This window comes from Felis catus, chromosome C2, assembly GCF_018350175.1.
Source record: "Felis catus isolate Fca126 chromosome C2, F.catus_Fca126_mat1.0, whole genome shotgun sequence".
In the NCBI taxonomy this organism is placed as follows: Eukaryota; Metazoa; Chordata; class Mammalia; order Carnivora; family Felidae; genus Felis; species Felis catus.
The window spans coordinates 7333834-7358642 of NC_058376.1; the positions used below are offsets into that span (position 1 = coordinate 7333834).

Sequence of the window (24809 nt, forward strand, 5' to 3'; positions counted from 1 at the left end):
CCCAGGTGCCTCCCGAATCAATTCTTTTTAACCCACAAAATAAGTTGACTTGATAGAGTAGATAGCAAAGATGAAAAACAGCCAGTGAAGCACACATTAAGTGGAAAGCAAACTGAGCTCAGCAGAACTGACAGAGGAGGAAGATGAAGTCAAGTGGCTAACACCTCATTTCCGCCTTCTGTTTCTTCTTCAGTAAGTATTTAGTGGAAAGCGTCAGGAAAGAGTTGGACTTCATTCATCAGTGTCTCTTAAAGGCTGGGAAAATCACTGCCCGCAGGCCCAAGTTGGGGTGGGCAACGCATTCTGATTCAAGATAAACTTAAGTTCACAGAGCGTTAAATGCAAATAATCAAGGAGGAGTGTGAGATGTCAGACTTTAGTCTTTCAAGTGTGTCTTCCAGGAGGAAGAAAATGAAGTGCATCTTGACTGTATCCAGAGCCAAATGCTGCAATTCAAGTTTGCACCACAGAACATGGAAATCGAGACTTGAAATGCTAGCATTTCATTTTAAAAAACACCATCCCAGAAAACTTTGATAAAATAACCTGCATTCAAAATACATGTTTCAAATATTTCACAGGCAAAGAAAAAAGTCTGACAAGAGTGAAAACCAAGACTGCCAACCACACGGTCAAATGTCAACACTTTGACCACAGTGACAAACCCAAGCCTGAGGATGATGACCTTTGACTGAGCTACCAAAGCAAAGACCTAGGGTCTTCTATGTTTTTTTGTCTCTCTTTCCTTCTTTCTCCAGATGACATAAGTTCAAAGGATCCAGGCAAGGACAAAAGAATAATACAGGAGTAGAAGTGTCACTTTTTTAATATTTCTTAATTTGCATTTAATGGCATCAAAATCGCCATCAATTAAAATTGAAAATTTAAAGAAAAAGCAAATGAATCATCGTTTAATTTCATCTCAATACCTGATCCCCTTATTCATGGCATTTTTCACTTTTAGCCAGTTATTTTAGATTTCTGGAATCTCATCTGGTGCTGTGATTTCCCCCTGAATGGGAAAGCAAACCAACGTGTGTCTCTACCCCGTCTCCAAAAGTGGCTTCTGAGGAGGGTCAGTGAGTGAATCTCGGCTCTGCTGTCTGGGACCATTGGCTACCAGGTACCAAGCAAGTACAATATATTTTCTTACTGAAATAAATCAGATTACACTGATTTGCCGCTATTGACTTTGTGGTTTTTCAAAGGGAACGTGACAGTTTGGAATGGTCGCACCGAGAAGGCCTGATGCATTGGACATGTTCCAAAGCGCAGAAGGCTTTTTGGGTCAAAAACGTTGCATTAGCTCGATTTCTTCTCAGTTGGGTGTTGAGCATGAATCTGTTTCAGTCAAAAGACCGTCCAGATATAATCAAATAAGTTTGCCACCTACATCTTTGGTTAGTTTGTTAACACCAGAGTGCTGTGCACCAAGTAATAATAAGTAAGTGTGCTTGGGAAATGCTAAGTTTCAACCAGATATAAGTATAGAACTATTTACAAAATATCGTATTACTATATGATTTATCGACTTGAACAAGTATTGGCTTTGGGGATGCTGCTTCGGGTAGTGCAAAAGATCAGATGACCAAGTCTTCCAGATTTGGCTGAAATAGATAAGCTCAATGGACACACAAAAGATTTCTCCATCTCATGCTCCATCAATATACCAAATACTACGCAAGTATGTAGGATTCCTCACCTTAATCACATTTAAATTAGCACTGATGTAAATACCATGAAGAGAATTTAATAGTGCAATAGAAAACCTGTAAACATGCCCGTGGCATTATTTTCCTGTCGATTACACCACAATATACAATAAAAAAAAAACCATAAAATAACTAAAAGGGCTAATGTCTGTATATGCAATTTCGTTAAGAGAATAAAGATCTAAAACAATCTGCCATTAAATTATCAACAGAAAGAGAAAAAACAATTCCTGAATAATAAAAGAAAAGCCTCTTGTACATTGAGATTGTTCTTTAAACCCCCTCTATCACTAACTTTACCCCCGTTGTTCTTACATCTGCATTAAGTGTTCAGCCCCCAGTCAGATGGTGAGCCACATCTTCTCTTACGTGGAAGGACATTTGAAAATGTGGTAGCCTGAAGATAGGGCCGGATTTGCTGTAATCCGTGTCGTCATTTCCCCGATAACCTGAATCCAGATTGCTTTCCCTTTTTCTTCTGAGCCCCAGTGTCCCCATCTTTATAGAATAAAACATCTATGAGCGTATTTGTTGAGGACTGGCTCTCTTCATCGCAAACATCTTTCATTGATCGTTTCCACAATTATGCTTGAAAAGCCAGGATGTGCGTGCGTGCATGCGTGTGTGTGTCCGTGTGTGTACATATATGTGGGCTCGTGTGTATGTCTAAACAGTGCCTCCCCACTTACAGTCACATTCTTCTTGAGTGAATACACAAATTGACCCCGGTTTGAATGAAATGAGAATTCACCTGTGGCACATTTAGCTAGTCCCGGCCCCACGTATATTCTTTGCCCCAAAGAAATGTGGTTCCTGGCCCCTAGATTCTGCCAAGAGCAAAATGTTACCCCTGTAAGACTCAGTTGCATGAGATTTATTTAAATGCTGGGGGCATTCTTTGCACGTTATAAGATTACCAAAGTTCATGCCCCAAGGAGTCATCTGTATACGAATTCATTATCCTCACCCCTTGTGTTCTTCATGGCCCCATCCAACCCTGTGGACTTCAACATCTGAGCAAGTTTCCGATTGTAATGTGGCTTCATTTTCTTTTGTGCTAACTAGAGCCAACAAGCATGTGCTTTAGCATGACAGCCGTTCCTCTCAAGTAACTTTTTCAATCTTGGAATATCAGTGGCACTTCCTTTGCAGATGAGGAAGGAGACGGCTGACAAAACTATTGGCCCATGATGACAAGCTGAAGAAAGAAGGACGGGTCCAGGGGCCAAATGGGTTTGGGACCCATGGGGTCCCGTGGCTTCAGAAAGTTCCCTTGAAAACTTTCAGAGTGGACGTTTTTCAGACTTTCCTTTGTATACAAATCACTTGGAGGTCTTGTTAAGGGACAGCCTCTGATTCTCTAAGTCCGGATGGGGCCTCAGAGCCTATATTGCTAATAAGCTCCCAGATGGTGCTGATGTTGCTGGTGTTGAATAGAAAATAGCAGTACATTCCGACCAAAAAATTAATAGCATCAAGTCCATTTGTGTATGTTTTCTCAACTGTTTACCCCTGGTTTGATCAATTTCACTCCCACAATTCAATCCAACGAAGAAAGGCATAAACGGAACTATGATTTTTGTGAGCACAGAGTCCCTTGCCCCTTTTTATGTATTATCAGTAGCTTCCATTGTATATATAGCATTTTCTCTCCTTGAAAAGAAGAGGGTGCTTTAAAGCAATGGTATAAAGGAATACCGAACCACATTTCAACTCTCGGCCATAACGTCTTTGATAATCCTTTTGAATAAATATCTTATATGATGGCTGATATCCTGTATAGAAATGCACTTCCTTTCAATACCAGCATTGCTAACTGTCTGTCCACCCGGCAGGACATTATTTCAATTGCCCTACACCAAGTTTGTGGAAATGTAGCCCCATTTTAGGAAATACGAATTTTGAGAGTTCGCTGCAGACAAAGCATTGGAAGAGAAACTCCTCAAACGTGGCGATGATTGCTTAGGCACTAGATCCAAGGGGCGGAGGTGATTTTGTATGTGTGTGCAGCTTTTTAGGGTGAATCCACACCTTCACGTTTTCACGGTGACCTCTGCATTCTAAGGGAGCTCGGACGCGGAAAGGGCTCCCAGGGTTCAACCCGGGGCGTTCACTGACATCAGACGTTGCTCTGTTGTAACAAAAGAGTTCTCAGCTCCCTTTCCCTCTGCTCCTCCTGCCTGTACTTCTCCTCAAGTTTCTGCTTCTCAGAATCCGCACAGTAAAAGGTGCAATCTGGGCTCTTTCGGATCTGTTCGAACTGACTGAAATCAGCCACGTACTTTCCGTTCTTGGAGAGAGAAACTACAGGCACAAATTCAAAGCCCCAGTAGATCTCCTCTGGGATATAAGACGTGCGGCTCTGGCAGACCGCGCTGGTGGATTCCACGGTGGCATTGAGGAGGACGACGAGCTCAAACTCCTTTTCCTTCAGGTTTTGGGGCGTGAGGTCTCTCAGGGGGCTCGTCTCATCCAGCACGTGGTAGAATGTCATGGGCAAAATGAGGAAGGGGCTCTCCGAAGAGGAGTCCACGTGGAATTTGACGGTGGCTTGGTTGAGCAGGATCCGCTCCCCCTCCTTGGTGACATGGGTCTGCAGGAGCTTGCCAGAGAGCTGGCATTGGATCAGGAGGCTCTTCCTCATGTTGGCCACCTGGATCACCAAACACAGCTTCCCGTTCTGCTTGGTGATGACCGCGCAGTGGCTGAACTTGATGGTCTCCGCCCGCTTTTTGGGTCTGGCAATCTTGGCCAGGAAGGTGCCTGTGATGAAGATCTCAATCAAGGTTGTGATGACCAGCTGAGCGACCAACAGGAAAATGGCATGAGGGCATTCCTCCGTGATGGAACGGACTCCGTAGCCAATGGTCGTCTGGGATTCCAGGGAAAAGAGAAACGCCCCAGTGAGAGAGTCCACCTTCATGATGCAGGGGGTGTGATTCGAAACGTCCTCGCTCGGCTCTAAGTCCCCGTGAATGAACGCGATGGCGTAGTAGATCACTCCAAAAAGGAACCACGTCATCACGAACGTGGCGGCAAACAGGGTGAGCTTGTATCTCCACTTCATGTCGATGACGGTGGTCCACAAGTCTTGAAGGTAGAGTAAGTATATGCCATCCACTTTGTCAATTCGCACATTGCTGTGCCCACTCTTGGACATGACTCGGGGCCTGTTGGTCTTGAGTCCGCCTCCTGAAGGCTGCCTCACGAGGGGAGCGCTGGACATGCTGAGGTGAACGGCGTCCATTGTCAGGCTCTTGGGACCACCTAAGGAGATGACGAAGACAGATGTTCCATTACTGTCACGGGAGGTAGGACACCCAGAAAACAGACACAGGATAATCAGGTGAAATATGTAGGAATACATACGGACGTATATAAGAAAGGAGAATTTGGAAGGCAAGACTGGTCTGCTAGGTCTGGAGGAAGGCAGTAGGGTGGAGTGAGGGGCATGGAATCTGGAGATAAGCAAACGTGGGCTAAATGCTGACTCTCCAATTTATTTGCTGTGTGACCTGGGACACGCTACGCAGTCTCTCTGGATCTCAGCTCCCTAATCTGTGAAATGGGAACACAACCTACTCCTCAGAGTTTGTGTGATGGTTAAATGAGATAGTGACCAGAAAGTTTGCCAACACGAAGCCTCGCCCTCAAAAGCGACGCTGAGCTTCTTGTTGTGAAATGACACACACATGTGTCTACCCCACAGAGTATGACGAATGTTCGTGTACACTCAGCTACCACAGATTTCCAGTTCTGGAAAATTTAAAAATAAGTTGACTGAGCATAGGGTCAGTACTGATATAACTAAGACATACCATCTATAAGACAGCGTTGATGCAGCAATGGAGAATATTACTCCATATTTTTAAAACTTGGGTAATATCAATAAACTTTTTAAAAAACTTACCCTTTCGTGTGGCATTCTCTGCAACAGAAATTCACTCCCCCCACCGCACCCAGTGAATAATCTATAATCTATCACCTCTCCTACTTCTTTTTTTTTTTAATTTTTTTTTAACGTTGATTTACTTTTGAGACAGAGAGAGGGACAGAGCATGAACAAGGGAGGGGCAGAGAGAGAGGGAGACACAGAATCGGAAGCAAGCTCCAGGCTCTGAGCCATCAGCCCAGAGCCCGACGCGGGGCTCGAACTCACGGACCGCGAGATCGTGACCTGAGCTGAAGTCGGAGGCTCAACCGACTGAGCCACCCAGGCGCCCCTCACCTCTCCTACTTCTTGATTACATGGGAAAGCATTAAGTTATCAAACAACCAACACCCACCACATAATGAATAATTACACTTTCTTAATAGCTTGGTCGATACGCTGGTTATTCTTGGGAAAATGCTGTAAAATCCCACGTTAGATACGACATTTAGGTATGGCCCAAAATTTCTGCATTACTCCTTTAGAACCAACTAGAACCATCATAGGAACCTCTTTTCAAAAATTAAAGAACAAGTAAGCAAGGACAGGCATCCGACGCTGTGGCAGAACAGTCCCACCTAGAAGACACGTCAGGCTCCCGCGCTAAGTCCCAGGGAATGCTCCCCTCTGCGTCAACAGACAGGAACAGACTGGGTGTAAGGCCACTCGGCATCTTATACTACCTGCCTGGTGACGGGAATAAATCACCCCTACCTTCCTTGAAAAAGATGTGAGGGAGTACGGGAGAACACCACCTGGTCGGCATGGGTTTTTCCCACCTCACTGGTATTTGGAGGATAAAGGAACCCTCCCCCTGTCTAAAAAGGAACTGAATACAGTGGTCTGTGATTCATGCAGGAATCTTTGCTGTTGGAGCAGCACTGTCTCCATAGAAGTTTTGGAAGCAATCTTCTGGGCAAACCCCTTCAAGGAAAGTGAAACCATCCATTAGCAGCTAACACTTGTTGGGGATTCAGTAAGTGGTTGCACTTTTTAATTTTCCTGTTTCATGAAGAGCGTGTCACTTCCAGAGCGGCCCTCGAAATGCTTTTTTTTTCTCCCCCCTTGGGAAAGAAAGCTACTTTTTCATTTTCACTGCAGAGAAGGGCCCTAAGCTATTCACAATGTCTTGTTCTTGCTGCAGCCTCTTCCTCGTATTTGGAGATCGATTTAGAAGGAAAACACAGGATGAGCTTCGGCTTTATCAGCCCCTCAGCGGCATTTCTCAGTCAACTAAGAGGAAAGTGGCCCCAACGAAAGTTTGGAAACAAAACGCCACGCTGCCATGCCGGAAGGCATAGCCACGCTCAAAACACGAGCACCAGTAAGACAAATGCAGCTTTGGGGCGCCTGGGTGGCGCAGTCGGTTAAGCGTCCGACTTCAGCCAGGTCACGATCTCGCGGTCCGTGAGTTCGAGCCCCGCGTCGGGCTCTGGGCTGATGGCTCGGAGCCTGGAGCCTGTTTCCGATTCTGTGTCTCCCTCTCTCTCTGCCCCTCCCCCGTTCATGCTCTGTCTCTCTCTGTCCCAAAAATAAATAAACGTTGAAAAAAAAATTTTTTTAAAAAGACAAATGCAGCTTATGTGCACGTAGACACATGCACCCCGTGCGCTTTCAAAAGGGAGAGAGAGAGAGAGAGAGACTGCCAGGGGAAAGTGCATGCCATTCCATCCACTGGAATAAAAACAGAGGCTTAAGTTTTCAAGAGTGAGTGACACCCGAGTGTCCTGCGGGCATGAGCGGGGCTCCAAGCTCAAGCTCAGCTGTCTGCCAGATTCTGGAGAAGTTGGCCCTGTGTACGTGAAGGCAGTGCCATGAAGCTTCTGTTTTAACCTCTCTTTCAAAGGGGCAACGGGCCAGGCTTGGGATGAGCTGGATCTCTTCCCTCTTTCTGCGGAAAGCTCTCTTCTGTCGCATTGCCGCCCATCTAGTGTCGGAGGTGACGACACCAAGAGCTATCCGAGATCGGTGGTCTTAAAAGGGGGAACGTGACCGACGGCCACTGGGGGAGGCGGGGGGGTCTTGGGTTCAGCACCTCTCTGTGGGAAAGAGCAGCTGGGGGGGGGCCGCACTCACGGGGTAAACGCGTTTTCCCTCCCTCTCAACACCCCGTGCCCCCAGACTGTTTACTACCTGGTCACTCCCTCAGCAGGTCAGAAGGCGTCTTCTTCAAGGCGGGTGGAAGGTGCTCGCTCCCCTTCACCCACCTGGCTACCAGGGGATGCTGCTTCTGCCTGAAAGAGAGAGGGACGCGTGGCGTTCACAGGTGTTTACAAAGAGACTGACCCGGTGAGACTGACCCTTAACCATACCCCCCCCCACCCCACCCCAGGGCTAGGGCCCTAGCGTTCACCTTCCAATCCCTGGTATTCTGGCAAGGTGCCCAGAGTAGACCAAAGGCCGAAGGAGTGGTTTAAGAATTAAACCGAAGGCCCAACCACAGACCTTCCTACAGAATTCCCACCCTGTGGAGGGAGCTCACTAGTAAAACACCCTGGAAAGAGTGGGTTAACTCACCCCCATTGAGGCCCACTCTCAACTGACCAGCAAACAGGGAGGCAGGAAGGGGAAGTGCAGAGGAAGTAAACACCGAGCACTGGAAGGGAAGAGTCTAGAATATTTTTACCGCCTGTGGAAATGCATTATTACTGTTGAGTCACAGAACATCAGAGCTGAAAAGATTGTCAAACCCAAGGCGTCTGACACACATTTTTCAAACGAGGAGACCGACCCGGGAGGTCAGAGCGACTGGTCTTCATCACACAGCTGGCTCACGGCGGAGAAAGAACAAAGTCCAAAGCCTTTAAAAACTAGACCGGAGCCCTTGTCCACACACCACACGTGCCCCTTCAACCTCCAAAGTGTAACGTAACCTGTTCGCACTTCGGAAGGCTCTTTTGCATCCTTCTCTTCTGGATTGCTTCTTCCGAAGGTAGCTGTCTGCAGACCTCCCCACCTTTCTGTCCGTCTTACACGCAGGGGCACCCGTATGCCTCCCACTTCCTCTCTGGGCCACCGGGTACTGTGAACAGTTACCAGACGTACCCTGTCCTCACGTCAGTGGCCCCGGTTATCGACCCGTACGGCCCTTGGCACACTCGATTCTCGCTGTGTGTTCGCGGGGCTCGGCAACGCTCTCTTCATCACTGCCCCTATTGTCACCCGTAACCGTCATCTGTGAAGATCCTGCGTCTCCTCCTTTGCACCCATCCATCTGACCCGTATGCTTCACCGATTCACGTTTCGTCATGCGTGCCCAACTGACAGCATTGTATTCTGCAGCAGACGTCGTCCTCGAAACTGACTTCGGGGTCCATATACACACTCATTCCGCATAATTTTATGTCACGGACTTAGGTCTTTTTCCCCTAGTGGTTCTGCAATCTACCTGGCTTCACTTCTGACGCGTTAAGAAACAACAGCGTTTTCCAAAAGCTAAGGATGGAAAGATACAAGATACGCTCCCCTAACGTCCCCTCTTCTCATCCCACAAACAGGCAATATTCCATACAAACCATTAGAGTCTTCTTTAGTCTCTGGAAGTTGTATATATTTCTCCAGTTTTCATTATCTTGTTCCGACCTGTGGGCTGGGAATGTAATCTTAGCAGGGTGATATCTTTATAAAGTGTAGTCCTTGACACTACTGAACGGAGAGGTCAACATCCCTCTCTACTTCAAGCCAATAACGCACACATGGAATGAAGTCATTTATTGCTTATGGTGTGTAGCGTTTGTTTTCTGGAGATAGAGGAAAGGAAAACATATTTTTGAGACAGAACTAGCCAGCGGGCACATTGAAAAAGGTATTCAGTTGGGGCGCCTGGGTGGCGCAGTCGGTTAAGCGTCCGACTTCAGCCAGGTCACGATCTCGCGGTCCGGGAGTTCGAGCCCCGCGTCGGGCTCTGGGCTGACGGCTCAGAGCCTGGAGCCTGTTTCCGATTCTGTGTCTCCCTCTCTCTCTGCCCCTCCCCCGTTCATGCTCTGTCTCTCTCTGTCCCCAAAATAAATAAACGTTGAAAAAAAAAAGAAAAAAAAAAAAGAATGGGTGATCAAAGAAATCAGCCACAGTGAGCTGGAACACTCTGTCCTATCAGAGTGAAGTCAGTCTATAAATGACCAGAAAGCCACCGACCAAGTAGAAGAAATAGGTATGCATGTAATAAGCACGAAGAGAGTCCGAATAGAGTTAGAAGTGGTCCAACGTGGGAAAGATCCAGATGAATAATAACAAGGGCAATAACAAAACAAAGTTACAGATAAATTATAGACATCATCATCAACATAGATAACAGTACGGAGCCATGTGCCAGCCATCGTTCTCAGTGTTTTCCACGCGTGTACTCAACCGTCACACCAAGCCCACGAGGCAGGCGCCGTCATTAGTCCCACGAGGAGGAAACTGAGGCACAAAGAGGTTGAGCGACTCACCCAAGTTCCCAACAGCTGACATGAGGCAGTAGTGCCCCTGTGAAGCTCCCGTGCCTGCCCTCTCTGCCACCTTGACGAAGGTGCTCCAGCTTTAGCTGCATCAGAATCACCTGGAGGGGTCAGAGTTTCCGGTTTCCGTAGCTTTGGGATGGAGCCCAAGAATCTGCGCGTTCAACAATCTCCCAGGCGACGCTGCTGTTCCAGGAGCGCACAGTTGAAAACCACCACACTGCGATATGCGGGTGGAGTGACAGCGACGGCCTTTCCCTCCTTGATGAAGACCCTTACCCCTCACTCTCCCTGAACGTTCTAAAATAACACTTGCACACAGGCGCGGAGAACATCAGGTTGTTAGTTTCCAGAGATGTCCAGTCTCCGCCGTGCTCGTGGATGAGGGCCATCCACCTCGTGGGCCGGTGATAAGGACTGATTTTTTAAAGCATGAAGGAATGACTTTCCCCCTCCTACGTAGCCCACCACTGATTCCTTCTAAAAACTTAGCACGCCGTTGAGTCCAACTTTGAGAGTTTTCAATTTGTCCGTCCCGAGACGTCATTCTGTATTCCCTGGTGGGCAGAAAAAGAGCTGATTTTCAGCCACAGAAGAACAGCTGATAACAAAACAGGGAGGCAGCAGGGATCCCTCAACCACAACTCAAGTGATGTCGCATACCTTCAAGGGGAATGGGCCCCAAATCAAACCATAACTTCGGATTTCCAGACGAAAACTGCGATTTGAGGGGACCTGACCTTAAGTTCTATCAAAACAGGCTCCTGTTTATAGGAAAAGTTGCTTTGAAAGCTTTCTTGGATATCAAATATTTCCAACGAAACATTTCTTGGATGATCTGTCTCCTCACTATGAATCCAAAATACCTGGATTAAATTTCACTTTAAGGAACCACGGTTTTAACTAGTAAGTAGAAAAAGACATGCTCGACAAGAATGTGCTTGGGGTTCACCGAACTCAAAAGGTTTCAAAATAATTGAAAATAAAATCAGTGAGGCTTGGCTATCCTCTCTTTGGATCCTGTGACTGCGGCCACTCAAATTCATGTGCTGGGACCTTTGGCTTTGGCCTCATGCCATATTCTTCCCCGCTCTCCAGAGCAGCCTAGGACTCGCCGTTCTCAACTCCATCCATGTCAGCTGAGGACACACATGGCTTTTCCCAGGTGGTCTCAGCAATGGACACGTCTACCGAGATAGAAGAAGGTGGACAAGGTTGACTCCCAGCAGATCCCAACGGGTGGCTCTTTGGTTCTTATCTGCCCCCCCCACCCCCGGGCAGATAAGATGACTCTTCATTCTGAAAGCCCATTTTTCCCCTCAGGCCCTTGAGAACTGAGCACGATTAGGAAGAATGATTGGTCTTTCTCCTCCATAAGAATCTGAAGGATCTGAAGGGCAGTGGCGGTTGAGACTATGGGAAATTTGCACCGAGTTTCCTCTGTCTCGATCTATATCTTGAGGATAAGAACTTGGATCCTAATCGACGAAGCTGTGGTTGACTACTGGTTGTTGTAGCTGATTGTGGCTTCCAGTTATGTGCTGTCCCTTTCGACTCCGTCGAGAACGAATCTTCCCCTGGGTCTGTCCCTGGGAGTAGGAAATGGAGACTCCGTTTCCGACCTTTTGTGTCAGATGCGGTCACGTGACTGCATTAGCCAATGGAGTGTGAGCCTCAGTGACTCCTGCCCGAACAGAGGCAGCCGGCGGACTCCTGGCAGGGTCTCCGGTGGGTCTGGGATGGGGCTGCTCCTTCTTCTGGAGAATCGGAGAAGGGAGACACCAGTGGCTGAGCTACAGCTACAGCTGAGCCAAGGCTAACTCGCAACAAGGGTGAGAAAAAAATCTCTTGTAGCCTAAGCCACGGGATTCTTGGAACGGATTGTTACTGAAGCAAAGTCTAGTGAAAGCCTGACCACAGGGACACAGCTACTGTAAGTTTTTGTGTCTTGGTATGACAGGAGGAGACAGGATCCAGTGGGCCGAGAGGGAAAGACTAGGACCTGAGGTCCCCGGGGAAAAACACCTGTTTTGGAACAATGCTGGGAGCGTCTGACCACAGCAAGCCCCCTCAGGAGTAAGGTTCCTCTTAAGAATGGAACAGACCCCACCTACTCCCCCTCAGGTTTCCCTCAGGAGTTTGACCAAAGACCTAAGTATGGCCATAGACCACCCCTCGTACAATGAGAGCCAATCAGGAACGGACACCCCAGCACCTAGAGCTCTCAGGCCAATGAGGAAAGAATCTGAGAAGGAACCGGGGGGAAGAACGGGGGGAGGGCTGACCAGAACCTTACAAAACAAGGACCCTGGCCTCTAGTCCTCACACACTTTCGAATGTCGCCTCTCTGTAAAGAGAGCTTTCCTACTATTCTCCTTTCTGATCTTACATTCTAATAAACTTTTGCCCACTGCTCATTTTGTGGCCGCCTCTTTGTTCTTCAAAGCCTCATGAGGCTTTGAATAATCTGTGATGAGAGACACACGTTATCATTACAGACAGCTTTCATTTGGGAAAGGGACTACTTCACTTAAAAGGAACCAGGAACCTTCCAAAGCAATGACAGACAGGACTGTATGCAACCCTTCCCTTTCCCTCATGAAGAAAGTATTTTCTTGATTTTCTAAAGGAGGAAACGAAGCTTAGTTGAAGTAATTGACACGTGTTCACAGAGTTCATTCACGGCGGACCTTGTTGGCAAACCAGACCTGTCTCCGGAGCTATGTTGCCACGTGGCCACTGTGGCCCTCGGCCATCAAATTCAACTCACAAAGACCATCTCTACTCATGATGAACATTCATGGAACATAATGGAAGTTCCTGCTCACTACATGTGAGCATCCATTACAGAATACATAGCTATGGTTGATTTATTGCTGATACCCTGTCAGACCGTATAGAGGTGTCACATATTAATTTGAACTCTGTCATTGATTCTGAAAGGGGGACTGCTATTATTTGAGGGTTCCAGGTTAGGAAACTGGGATACAGCACGTGGTTTGCTTGAGCTTGTGCTCCAAGCCTCTCATCTCTACGCCATGACGTCTGTAGCTCCCGTGGGCCTCAGATCACCCAGAGGTCTGGAAACATGGCTGCGTCCCACCCCAAGCTCCTGATTCAGTGGGTCTAGAGTGGCACCTGAGAATCTGCATTTCTAATAAGTTGCCAGGTGATGCTGGCCCTGCTCCTCTTGAGACCACGCTTTGAGAGCGTGACCTACACTATGCACAGCCTAATGAATTGCATAAAATATGTAGGAAATTCCCAAGCACATAAATTGGGTTGTCTCAAACGTTCGTTGCTTTCAAACAAAGGGATGGGCCCTTTGGTGTAAGAACGAAGAGAAAGTTAGTGGGGTTAAATATACAATTATGGTAGCTGCCCAGTAGAGTTTTCAATCACCAGGAGAAGGGTCCCAGGGGACGGAAGTTCAGGTACATTGTCTTGGGGGAGGGGTGGGAATGAGAATCTGGGGGAAAAAGAAAGCAACTGATTGAAAGTTTCCCCAAAGTCTCCTCCCCGAATGGTGGGTGTCATTCTGTTCGTGGGCCAATGTCGTGGGCCTAAGGAGGGAACCTAGACTCTATGGTTGAAAGAGTTGGAGCTGAAAGTTCTTAGCAGTCTTTTGTTAAGCCTTCCCCCAAGCAGGCATGCCACAAATAAAGGGACTTGTGCTCAGATAACGAGGGGGAAGTTTTGCCTACCAAACAGCCAAACAGCTCACAATCTCTACCCACTGGAGACGGACCCCTCATGTTTGTGTGTTACAGGGTCTGAGAAGTCCTGCTGAGCTATGCCCGGCATTTCTAGCACAGTCCGAGGAGTGCGGACTCAGTTTAAACCCTGCACTTTGGATCTGGGGGAAAACAGGATGGAAGCAAGCAAGGCTTTGTGCCTGTCCATCCATCTCACAGGCAGATGTCTGCGTTGCCATGAGATCTCTTGCGATGCGCTGTTCACCTCAATGGACACTGAAGACTGGGACCGTAGAAGAGGGTGAATCTGCACCCCCCCCAAAAGCTGCAGCATCAGTATCACTTGGAAGTTCATTTGAAATATCAATTAAGCGATGAATGGATAAAGAAATTGTGGTTCATATACACAATGGAATACTACTTGGCAATGAGAAAGAATGAAATCCAGCCATTTGTAGCAACGCGGATGGAACCAGAGGGTGTTATGCTAAATGAAATCAGTCAGGCGGGGAAAAACAGATACCACATGTTTTCACTCTTATGTGGATCCTGAGAAACTTAACAGAGAACCATGGGGGAAGGGAAGAGGGGGGAAAAAGTTATAAACAGAGAGGGAGGGAAGCAAACCTTAAGAGACTTCAATACTGAGAACAAACTAAGGGTTGTTGGGGGTGGGGGAGAGGGGAAAGTGGGTGATGGGCATTGAGGAGGGCACCTATTGGGATGAGCACTGGGTGTTGTATGGAAATCAATCTGACAATAAATTATATTTAATAAAAAAATAAAAAATAAATGAAATGTCAATTAAGTTTCACACTTCAGCTGCTGAATCACAATCTCTCAGGCGCTGCCCCCAAAACCTGGGTCTTAAGAAGAACCCAACTTCCCAAAGGATTATATGGCCAGAGCTTGTCAGCAATGGCTTGGTGGGTTGACGAGGTCTTTCTTGTGCCCTATTATCCATTGGAGAAGCAACAAGTACTCCTTCAAAGACAAATCCTGCATTTTGCATTGCATGTGAGTGTCTAATGATCCAATTTGCCGCTGTGGTCAAATACTTAGCCTTTTCCCTATGTTTCCATTCCATTATTATTGTTTCAAATTCCATAAGTACTAAAAAAAAAAAAAACCTTTTCCATCTCTAAATGTGGTTTGCATAGTTATACACTTTACCCCTCAACGTAGATTCTTTTTTTAATTTTTTTTCATTCCATAGAACATCAACCTTTCTTTGCTCGGCAAAAACAAGTTTAAACAGACACAGGGTTCAACAGGAGACTCATTTTCCATTTTCCATGGCAAAGAATCTGAGCACTGGAATAAGGCAGAGGTATCATTTGCAGAATATTTTTGCAAAGACAGTTTAATTTCCAGCCCTTTATTTGTGAAAGAGCTGGCTAACCTAAATAAAACATTATACATCTGTCTGTTGTTACAAGTGACCAACTTAGCTGAACGTTATTACTTAATAACAGCTAACTTTCCTATAGAGTAAGAGAGTGCAGCAGCTAAAAAGCAAATGGAAATTTCCTCTGGTTTACCACCGTTTGTCTCTCCGTGCTCCGACATGTGAAGAACTTGGGTAATAGGCATACGCTCCCCTCTAATCACAGCATGGCTTGGATGTGCATTGTTGTGGAATGACTGGTAAAACAGGAAAATTTATGTCTGGGGGAAAAAAAAACAACCAACCAAGACGAATTGTATTGCGTTAGCCTCCCTAACGCACTGCCCCCGGTTTTCTCTTCGGGGAAGAGATTTCTTTAACTCGGGGATTCTCACTATTCTTGTCTGGATGAGCTCAAACGTAACACAGAGAAGGCGGCTCAACAGGGTCCCATTCAGATTTTAGCCAAAGAGAATAGAATGCAGAGTGTTTTGGGTTTGTCTGACCGTAACCTGGAACACATTAGAATGAACGCGTCTGCTTTTGCAGACAGTACTCGTAGAGAAACAAATCTTTTATTTGGTGTATTCTGTTTAATAAAACTCAAGCTGAGCATGGCTGGAGCATTAAAAGTGGAAGGAAAAAAAAAAATGGGAAGCCAGCCAGGACGGTTCGTTTTCCGTAACCTTCATCTCAGCACTGTTCGCAGAGCACCTCGTTGTTGTTACAATGCATCATTACATAGTTTGCAAAATTTCACGTTGATTTGCCCCTTAACGAGTCTCTCACTGCCTCAGACTCTGGATCCACCACCTTTAACCCCTCCCATTTTCCTTGCCTCACACACATAATATTTTTACTATCATAAAGGCATAGAGATATAAAAAAGCGTATCACGTTATAAATCTACATACCGATTTCAGGCTGCCTTGTTTTTCTAGCTGCACGCTGACTACTTTTTCTTCTGTTTAGAATAAATTTGGGATTGTTGGTCTCTATCAATTGATGATTAATGGCCTCGGGGGTGATTCACCTGGACACAAGAGCGGAATTCTTCTCCTTGTTGTTTTCCACGCACACCATTATCATAATTGGAATCTCGTCCCAGACAAAGGAAATTAGGGCTTTTGCTTGATTTGGAACCTAGTTACTTAGCAATGGGATCAGTGTCAAAAGATTTTGAAATTCAGTCTCACTGTCGGCTTAAACTTTGACCACGTTTCTCTGATAGAGAAACTGGATATCACAGGATCTCAGGGGAACACAGTTTATACCCAAATTCTTGGATTGTGGTCAAATGACTTGAAGGAATGGTCATATTTCTGAGCTGTCTGCCTGTTGCAAAGTTGAAAACATAGGAGCTTATGGTGACTGAGTGATAATAAGAAAATCTCAAACTTCAAAATCCCTTTCCATCCAATCAAAGTCGGAGGCCCTTGGCAGTTAACTAATCTCCATCAGTAAACAGTATAAGAAGACACTTTCTAACCATCTATAGTTAATTAGCTGGAGGACTATCAGCCCAATTTGGGTGATTTTAGGGGTTGCCAGGTAGAATAGGAGATTCCCAGTCAAAAATGAATTTCAGGCAGACCACCAATGATTTTCTACTATAACTATGTCCCATGCAATATCTGATATATACTTACACTAAAATTATTTGTTGTTTATCTGAAATCCATAAATATGTACTATATAGATATAGTACAAAGGAGACCTATATTTTTTTTTAAGTTAATGTTTATTTTTGAGAGAGAGAGAGACAGAGCACGAGCCGGGGAGGGGCAGAGAGAGAAAGACACAGAATCCGAAGCAGGCTCCAGGCTCGGAGCTGCCAGCACAGAGCCTGACACGGTGCTCGAACTCACAGACCGTGAGATCAAGATCAGAGCTGAAGTCAGATACTCAACCGACTGAGCCACCCAGGTGCCCCAAGAGACCTAGATTTTTATTTTCTGAATGTGGCATCTCTAGGGAAGAACAAATGTATGCTCGAGGGTAGCTCAGAAGGTCAAAAAATGTAAAGACAAGTTTACTGCACAGACCACATTCTTAGAAGAGCAGCCAGTACTGGGAACCCTGCTGACTCACGTGACCATTGTAGGGTGACAGAGAGTGGGGTCATTTCATGCCTGGTTCACCAGAAAGTGTCAGAAAGTCTAGCTAGCCGGTCTCAGTTTTCATCTTTTAGCTCGGGGGTCCTTAACCACTTCTGCGTTAGGATCCTGGTGGTCAAACTGCCTTCTCAGAATGGGTTTACGCAGATGAAAATGAAAGAAATATGATTACGGGGGCGCCTGGGTGGCTCGGTCAGTTAAACGCCTGACTCTTGCTTTCGGCTCAGGTCATGATCTCACATTTCATCAACTTGAGCCTCATGTCGGGCTTGACTCTGACAGCACAGAGCCTGCTTGGGATTCTCTCTCTCTCTCTCTCTCTCTCTTTCTCTGCCCCTCCCAAGCTTGTTCCCTCTCTCACTCTCAAAACAGAAATAAATAAACATTAAGAAAAAAAAGAAATGTGATTACAAATGACACCGGTGACAGTAAAAGGCACTCATTAAAGCATTTACAAAAACAAAATTGGGCTTCTTTTTCAAGCATTCATTAATAAGCGCTAATGTTTTGAAAGTGCAGTGAGCAGGAATGGCGGTTCGGATCTTGGAAACAACTGTACGTAAAGCGGAAATCCTACGATTCCCCCTGTGACCGAATCCCAGTTGGGGGTAGGAGGGTTGCAAAAAAAGTATACATTTTGCTTACAGGTGATTGAGGGTGAACCGTCCCTCCCCCGCCCCGGCCTAGGCCATGGACACTCTACCCCTAGCCTCCCCAGACTCCATGGACCTGGGTTTAAACCCTGCTGTGCATGAGGCCCCACGTGCTGGTCCTGTCGCAGAAATGAAGCCAATGTATTAAACCCTCCCCGACTGACTCCCCCAGGGACGCCCCTGTCCCCTGTAACGGGATTTGCCTCTTCTAGAAGAGTAGCTGGGATACCGAACGACCAGAAGCACAGTGCATTCCTCATCCGGCGGGACATCACCGCACGGCCCGGCGTTGGCGGCGACCGGAACGATTCGTGTGACGGTCCCCGTGGGGAGACACCCCCTGCCCCCTTACTAGGAAGCCACCCGGCGGTGTCTTCTGACGAGGAAGCAAAGGGGGAAATGACGGCTCAGAAACACACAGGAGCCCCTGTCCTCAGAGCCTGACACATTGCATTTCCCAGAATTGTGAAGCTGGATTTTTACAGTAAATCTACTCTTCGGGCACATGCAACTTTATGTTACCATGATTTCATCATAACCCTTGCCAGGAAGAAGGAAAGCTTACTCATCCACAGAGTAGCTGTTCTGACAACACTCCTCTTTATAAATCCTCCCTTCGGCTGCCAGGCTAAGTCTTGCTCACCTTTGCAAAGCTAGAGACTGCAGCTCTGCTCTCGCCTTTACCTTTCTTCCCTTCAGGATGGGGCCTGGGTGCATCGCGGCCTCTTCCCCCGAGTTCAGGGCCCTCGGGGCTCCTGTCTCCCGCCTGCCACTCCTTCCTGAAGGTTCTCATTCTCCCCTTCTCGGGTTAATTTCCACCTGTTCTTTTAAAGTCAGGTTGAACATTAGCTCCTCTGGGCTTAAAAAAAAAAAAGCCTTTCTTCATCAACAGCATAAAGGTTAAGAGTACAGGGTCCTGCTCCTGTTAATAGCAGCTGTGTGACTTCCGACAGCTTACTTAACCCCTCTGGGCTCAGTTTCTCATGTGCGGAATGGTGACACTGAAAATTCTTACACATGATGGGGCCGTGTGAGGTTATAGTACATAGCGTGCTGCCTGCTCACACTAATTATTATATAAGAGCTATTACCATTAGGTGCTTGCAATAAACAAAATGTACCGAATATGACGTACCAAAAGGAAATTCTGGTTCACACAGACGACAGCGGAGGGTTCTTACTTTGATTATAGCAAGTTCTTGTCAATGAATAAAAAACCATTGCTCCCCGCCCCCCCTAAACAGCCACCTTTATAGACATACGCTTCAAAAACATTTTAAAGGTGGAAAGACGGAAGGTATTTCATTACTCGTTCCTTCATCTGAACGCCAAGAGATCACTGAGCACCTGTTATGTGCTAGGCTCGGCACCGGGGGCCGGAGATCCAGCAGGGAATCAGAGACCAGCGTGGTTCTTGCTTCCAGGCAGTTGATGATAGAGCAGGGAAGGGAGGGATTAGATAAACCGGGAGAGGAAGGCTTAAAGGTATTTGTGGGAAGCCTTAGGGAGAAATTCAGGAACGGACGGGAGAATCGAACCCGGGCTGTGTCATACATCCTAGTCTGGGGTCCCGGGAAGGCTTCCCTGGTGTTAAGGTGGAGACATAAAGACTGAGGAGCACTCGGCAGGTAGGTAGGCGGGCTCGGAGTGAGAGGAGCGTTCTGGCCAGAGGGACACACGGTGTCTGCAAAGGCCCCGGGTGGCACGGAGTTTGCACCTTCCAGGGAGTAGGGGACTGGAGCAGAGTCAGGCAGGGGCTCGGGGCAGAGCCACACCTCGCAGGACTTGGGGGCTCCTTGAGGACATCGCCTTCATCCTAGGGGAACGAGAAGCATCTCAGGGTTTCAGTCAAGGAAGAGAGGACCACTCCGGCTTTTAAAGTCACCGTGTTTGCCGCAACATGCAGAATCAGTTGGAAGAGGCTAGCATAGATGCTGAAAGGCTGGAGAGCTGGTGCTTTCGGTAATCCAAGCTATAAATACCGGTGCGTGGACAAGGACAGCGTCAGCCGACTGAGAGGAGCGGGGGGCTCTGAGTGACCTCTTCCAGACAGGGTCAATAGGCACTTGTAACAGGTAGGGGGCAGGGAGCAGGTGAAGTCTCCAAAATGACTGCTGACCTCGGGCATGAAGATAAGGGGGATGGGATGGGGGGGGTGCTGTTAAAATGAACATACTCATTCAGAGGAGGCTGGATCTTCCACCGGAATTTAAAAATCATTCATAGATTCTCAGACACCCGTGCTGTTCAAACACTTGGATGGTATATGTGTGCGGAGCTCACCCCTGGTGACCCAGCCCCTGCAGGGGTGAGGTCTGGGGGAGCGCTCCGGGGTATGGGCAGGACAGACCTAAGCAGAGATAAGACCTGGGGTCTGGGCTGATGTTCACAAGAGAGGGCTGGGCAGGAGGGATGCCTTTAATGTTTCATCCTGCAAATGGAATTTGAAACGTGTAAGTGGATGAGATTCTCCCGGACACGGAGTGTGGGAGAAGCAGTCCCCGTCTGAGCCTTGGGCAGCCCTGGGGACTGGCAGAGTTGGAGGCATTGGCAAATGAGACCTAGAAGCCACTGGTCCAAGAAAAGTCATCACAGATTTTTAGAGACATGTCAACAGCCCGTCTTGTCGCCCATGCAGAGATGAACGGCTTCATAGACAGCTTCAGACAGGTCACTCGCCGTGGCTTTTTCTGGTGGAAACTGACAAAGTTACACCCAAAGTTTAAAATCTTTATTTAGGGGCGCCTGGGTGGCTCAGTCGGTTAAGCCTCCGACTTTGGCTCAGGTCATGACCTCACGGCTTGTGAGTTCGAGCCCCTCGTCGGGCTCTGTGCTGACGGCTCAGAGCCGGGAGCCCGCGTCGGATTCTGTGTCTCCCTCTCTCTCTGCCCCTCTCCTGCTCGTGCTCTGTCTCTCACTCCTTCCAAAATAAATAAACATTAAATTTGTTTTTTAAACTCTTTATTTCTACTCTTTGACCCAGTGACTTTATGTCTAAGAAGTGCGAATTGGGATTAGGTCCAAGAATGTCTTCTGCATTAGTCACAATATTGAAGCATTCAGATCGAGCCGCATCACCAAAAAGAAAGAAACGATTTTACATGTGTAAAATATGTATAGGCTAAAACAGTGTGCAGTCTTTAAAAACCATGGCAAAACACTAAACGTGTCCCGTTGAAAACAGGAAGCTGATAAAGCTGGACATACAGTGTGTTTGCTCCGTGTCTCCCTCGCTAGGTAAGATTAAAATGGAAATGCAGCTAACATGTTAATAGCAGTTATCTCTTCAAAGGAGAACAAAATTAGGAGCGTTTGTCAACCAGACTTTCCATTTTATGGAGTTAATCTGAAAATGCAATTTCCCTAGTACAGACCATTCCCAAACATTCCAGGTTTTACTGTAAATGAGAAGTGCTCACTGCGCCCTACCGAGAAACTTTCCACACGCTGTGGTGGCCAAACCATACGAAATAATTTACTTTCAGAGACGTTTAGATTGTACCACCCCGAGGACCCAGTGTTCAGCAAGTGTCCAGGCTTATTATTTCACATCAGCTTTGGGCCTCATTTAATCGACTGGGTGGGAAGAGTTTGCAATCCACCCAACAGGCTTCCTGCCCCACGCCTTTGTTCGGGCGGGTCCCTTTACCCCGAATTCCTTTCCTGTGCCCTATGTCTGGCAAACTCCTATTCATCCCTCAAAGCCCAGCTCGAACGCCACCTCCTTCAGCTTCCAGGGAGAGTTCCCCTTGTTCCTTTCTGCTGCCTTTTGTAAGTCGTTCACACCTCACAGTAACACTTAAGTGTGGCTGTACTGTTGTGTTTGGGACCCCTCTTTCTCCTTAAACCAGGCTCGGCGAGGGGGTGTTGCATTTAACTTTTTTTTTTATTTGATGTTTATTTATATTTTGAGAGCGAGACAGAGAGACAGAGAGACAGAGCATGAGTGGGGAAGGGGCAGAGAGAGAGGGAGACACAGAATCAGAATCAGGCTCCGGGCTGTGAGCCATCAGCACAGAGCCCGATGCGGGGCTCGAACTCATGAACCGTGAGATCGTGATCTGAGCCGAGGTCGGACGCTCATCCGACTGAGCCACCTAGGCACCCCATGGGTGTTTCATTTAACTTTTAACCCCAAGGCCAACACAAGGACTGCCACATGGCAGGGACGTAATGTTGGAGGAAGAGTGGGATGCCCGAAGATATCATGGAAGTGAACTCCCGGCTGTCCAGACTTAGTATCTGCTGAAGCTCATTTAAAGATATGCCGTCTGATGTTCCGGGTCAGAGGGGAGGCCAGTCCAAGGCCTGGCATGTCAGAGAGAAGAGGGTACAAATATGCCAGTGACCTTGAATCACTGAACTACCAGTGAAGATTTAGACTTGAGTCATAGCTCAAAGAATAGCCTACAAGATCCTGCCTTAAAGAGAAAATGGGTCTTAGGTTTCTCACGCTGATAAAATTGACAAGCATGAGGGCATAAACATATTCGGTTGAGCCTAACCAATTTCTTTCTATGTGTTTCCTGTTCTGCACACTGGCCATCAGAGGTTGACGGTTTAAGACACCTTTGAGTGCTAGCTCTCTGTTTGAGTTCTCAGAGCAGGAGTCTCTGACGTTTTGTGCCTCAGGAATCCAAGAGCGAGGACAGAATTGAAGTATTCAAGCTGAGTTTGTACTTTATTGTTTCCAACGTTTGTTTATATGTTGTGCATTTTAAAAAATGTGCATAATTGGGGCGCCTGGGTGGCGCAGTCGGTTAAGCGTCCGACTTCAGCCAGGTCACGATCTCGCGGTCCGTGAGTTCGAGCCCCGCGTCGGGCTCTGGGCTGATGGCTCGGAGCCTGGAGCCTGTTTCCGATTCTGTGTCCCCCTCTCTCTCTGCCCCTCGCCCGTTCATGCTCTGTCTCTCTCTGTCCCAAAAATAAATACACGTTGAAAAAAAAATTTTTTTTAATGTGCATAATATATTAGTACATACTTGTATATGCGTATTAGTACATATATGTACAAAAGCGTATGTGTTGTGCCTGTAAGTCCAAAGTGTTCGTGTATGTGTGTGTGTGTGTGTGTGTGTATGCAGTGGGGGTGGGGGACTGTACACTTTTGAATCCAGTGCTCTATTATTATTTTTTCCTGTTTATTTATTCTTGAGAGACACAGAGAGACAGAGAGAGAGGGAGACAGAGGACCCAAAGTGGGTTCTGTGCTGACAGCAAAGAGCCCGATGCGGGGCTTGAACTCAGAAAGCAGGAGATCATGAGCTAAACCGAAGTCGGACGCTCAGGACCTCAAGACTGAGCCCCTCGGGCGCCCAGAATCCGATGCTGTGGACGAGTGCTTATTAAACCTTCATGTGCCGACAGATGTCCTGGGGATCCTGTTACAATGCAGATTCTGATTCAGAAGCTGTGTGCTGAGGTCTGAGAACGTGCATTTCCACCAGGCTCCCGGTGACGAGGCCGGCCACTAGCTTTGGTTTGCAGTCAGCATTTTTGCAACCCGAGTTCCTCATCGGAACTGCACAACACAGAACACAGAGCAATCTGAAACGGTTTCAGGGACCCTTTTCTCTCCCATGGTGGCCGTCACCAGCCGATTTCGCTCGCAGAACCCTATGGAGAAGGAAGCTTTACCTCTGGGAGAAAGTTCAAGGTCACTAGCTGACTTCCTTTTTTTTTAAACCCTGCTTATAAATCACCGCGCAGCATCACACGTCAGTCCCGTGTTTAATAATTCTTTTCCAATGTTGGATCTCCTCTACGAGAAGCGGAGCTAGAAACCAACGTTTTGACCACTCCTGATCATCCAGGCTCCCGTGTTAAGCAGAAGAAAGCTCAGCCGGAAGTTTCTGACTAGGAAGGGCTACCTCCGTGCACCCTCACCCTGATGGGAGGCTGGTGTTGAAAGTCAGTGGGTTGTAAACGTTCTTAGTCCAAAGGAAGAGGAGAAAAAGAACCCATCCACATCTGTAGCGCTCAGTGAAGATTTGTGAGTGAAAACACACGTGCACAGACGCACACGATATTGACACACCGATTCTCTTAATTCACAGAGTCTACCCGGCCATTCACATTCGCATGAATTTTCAAATATCTGTGTCTTCTCGGCTGCGGGGCTGGTATCCAAGTATTTCCATTCCCTGCGGAAAAGTGATGTGTGATTGAATTGGAACAGTGCTTCCTCCGAATCTAGGCCCACATCCCACACAAACACAATGCAACCCACAGGATTCAGACTCCATGCCTGAGATCACGTGTTCAGGATTAGCGAGGACAGTGGCGTGGACGAAGGAGAAGTCCTAAAGGGCCATTCCATTGGCCCTTTGACATGAGTTGGCCCCCAAATGACATCTGGTTGGCCAATTCTTAATGTTCTATCTTGGATCTGTCTTCAGCCCCGGTTTCAGAGGGTGGAATTGGGAACCAGACCCTGGTTGCAAACGTTGGGCAATGCCCTTTTGTCTTCCCTGCATGCCGTCTCTTGTTTCTGTTTGATCGTAGGTAAATAAACCTCATGGAACAAGAAAGGCCAAATGACTGTCTTGGGGTGGTGAGGACAAAAGGTTCAGCTGAGAAGAATGTCTTGCATCACACAGCCTCGAGGACCCCTGGTTTACATCAATATCCCTTGAAGCTGCCCCTCCCCTTCTCAGCCCCACTGCCTTGGCTTAGAGGCACATACTTTCTTTCTTCGGTGACCCCAGGAGGCTCATAACCAGGTGCCTATCCCCAGTGGCCATCCGTGTGAGGCATTCCCCACGGTGCAGCCTTGCCGATCTCCTGAAATCTCTCCTCCACTGCCCAGCTCAGCGGCCCCGGTTATCTACAAACCAAGGCCTGATCCCTTGACCTCATGACCATGGCGTGTGAGT

At 47.3% G+C, this 24809-nt stretch overlaps 1 protein-coding gene across 5 annotated transcripts in view; it reads right to left on the minus strand.

The window, feature by feature from the left end:
- Positions 1–808: 808 nt before the first annotated feature.
- The window catches only part of KCNJ15 (potassium inwardly rectifying channel subfamily J member 15), a 79680-nt gene continuing 55679 nt past the window's right edge, over positions 809–24809 (minus strand). For 3 of the 5 annotated variants that reach the window (XM_045036609.1, XM_019839383.3, XM_019839384.3), the window contains 2 exons: positions 7777–7877; positions 809–4979 (listed from right to left, as the gene is read on the minus strand). In XM_045036609.1, the coding sequence (XP_044892544.1) occupies positions 3832–4959 (1128 nt within the window). In that variant the 5' untranslated portion in view covers positions 4960–4979; positions 7777–7877 and the 3' untranslated portion in view covers positions 809–3831. Of the gene's footprint in view, positions 4980–7776; positions 7878–18577; positions 18747–24809 lie in introns of those variants that run through there. The other 2 variants (XM_019839382.3, XM_045036610.1) reach the window with 2 other exon arrangements.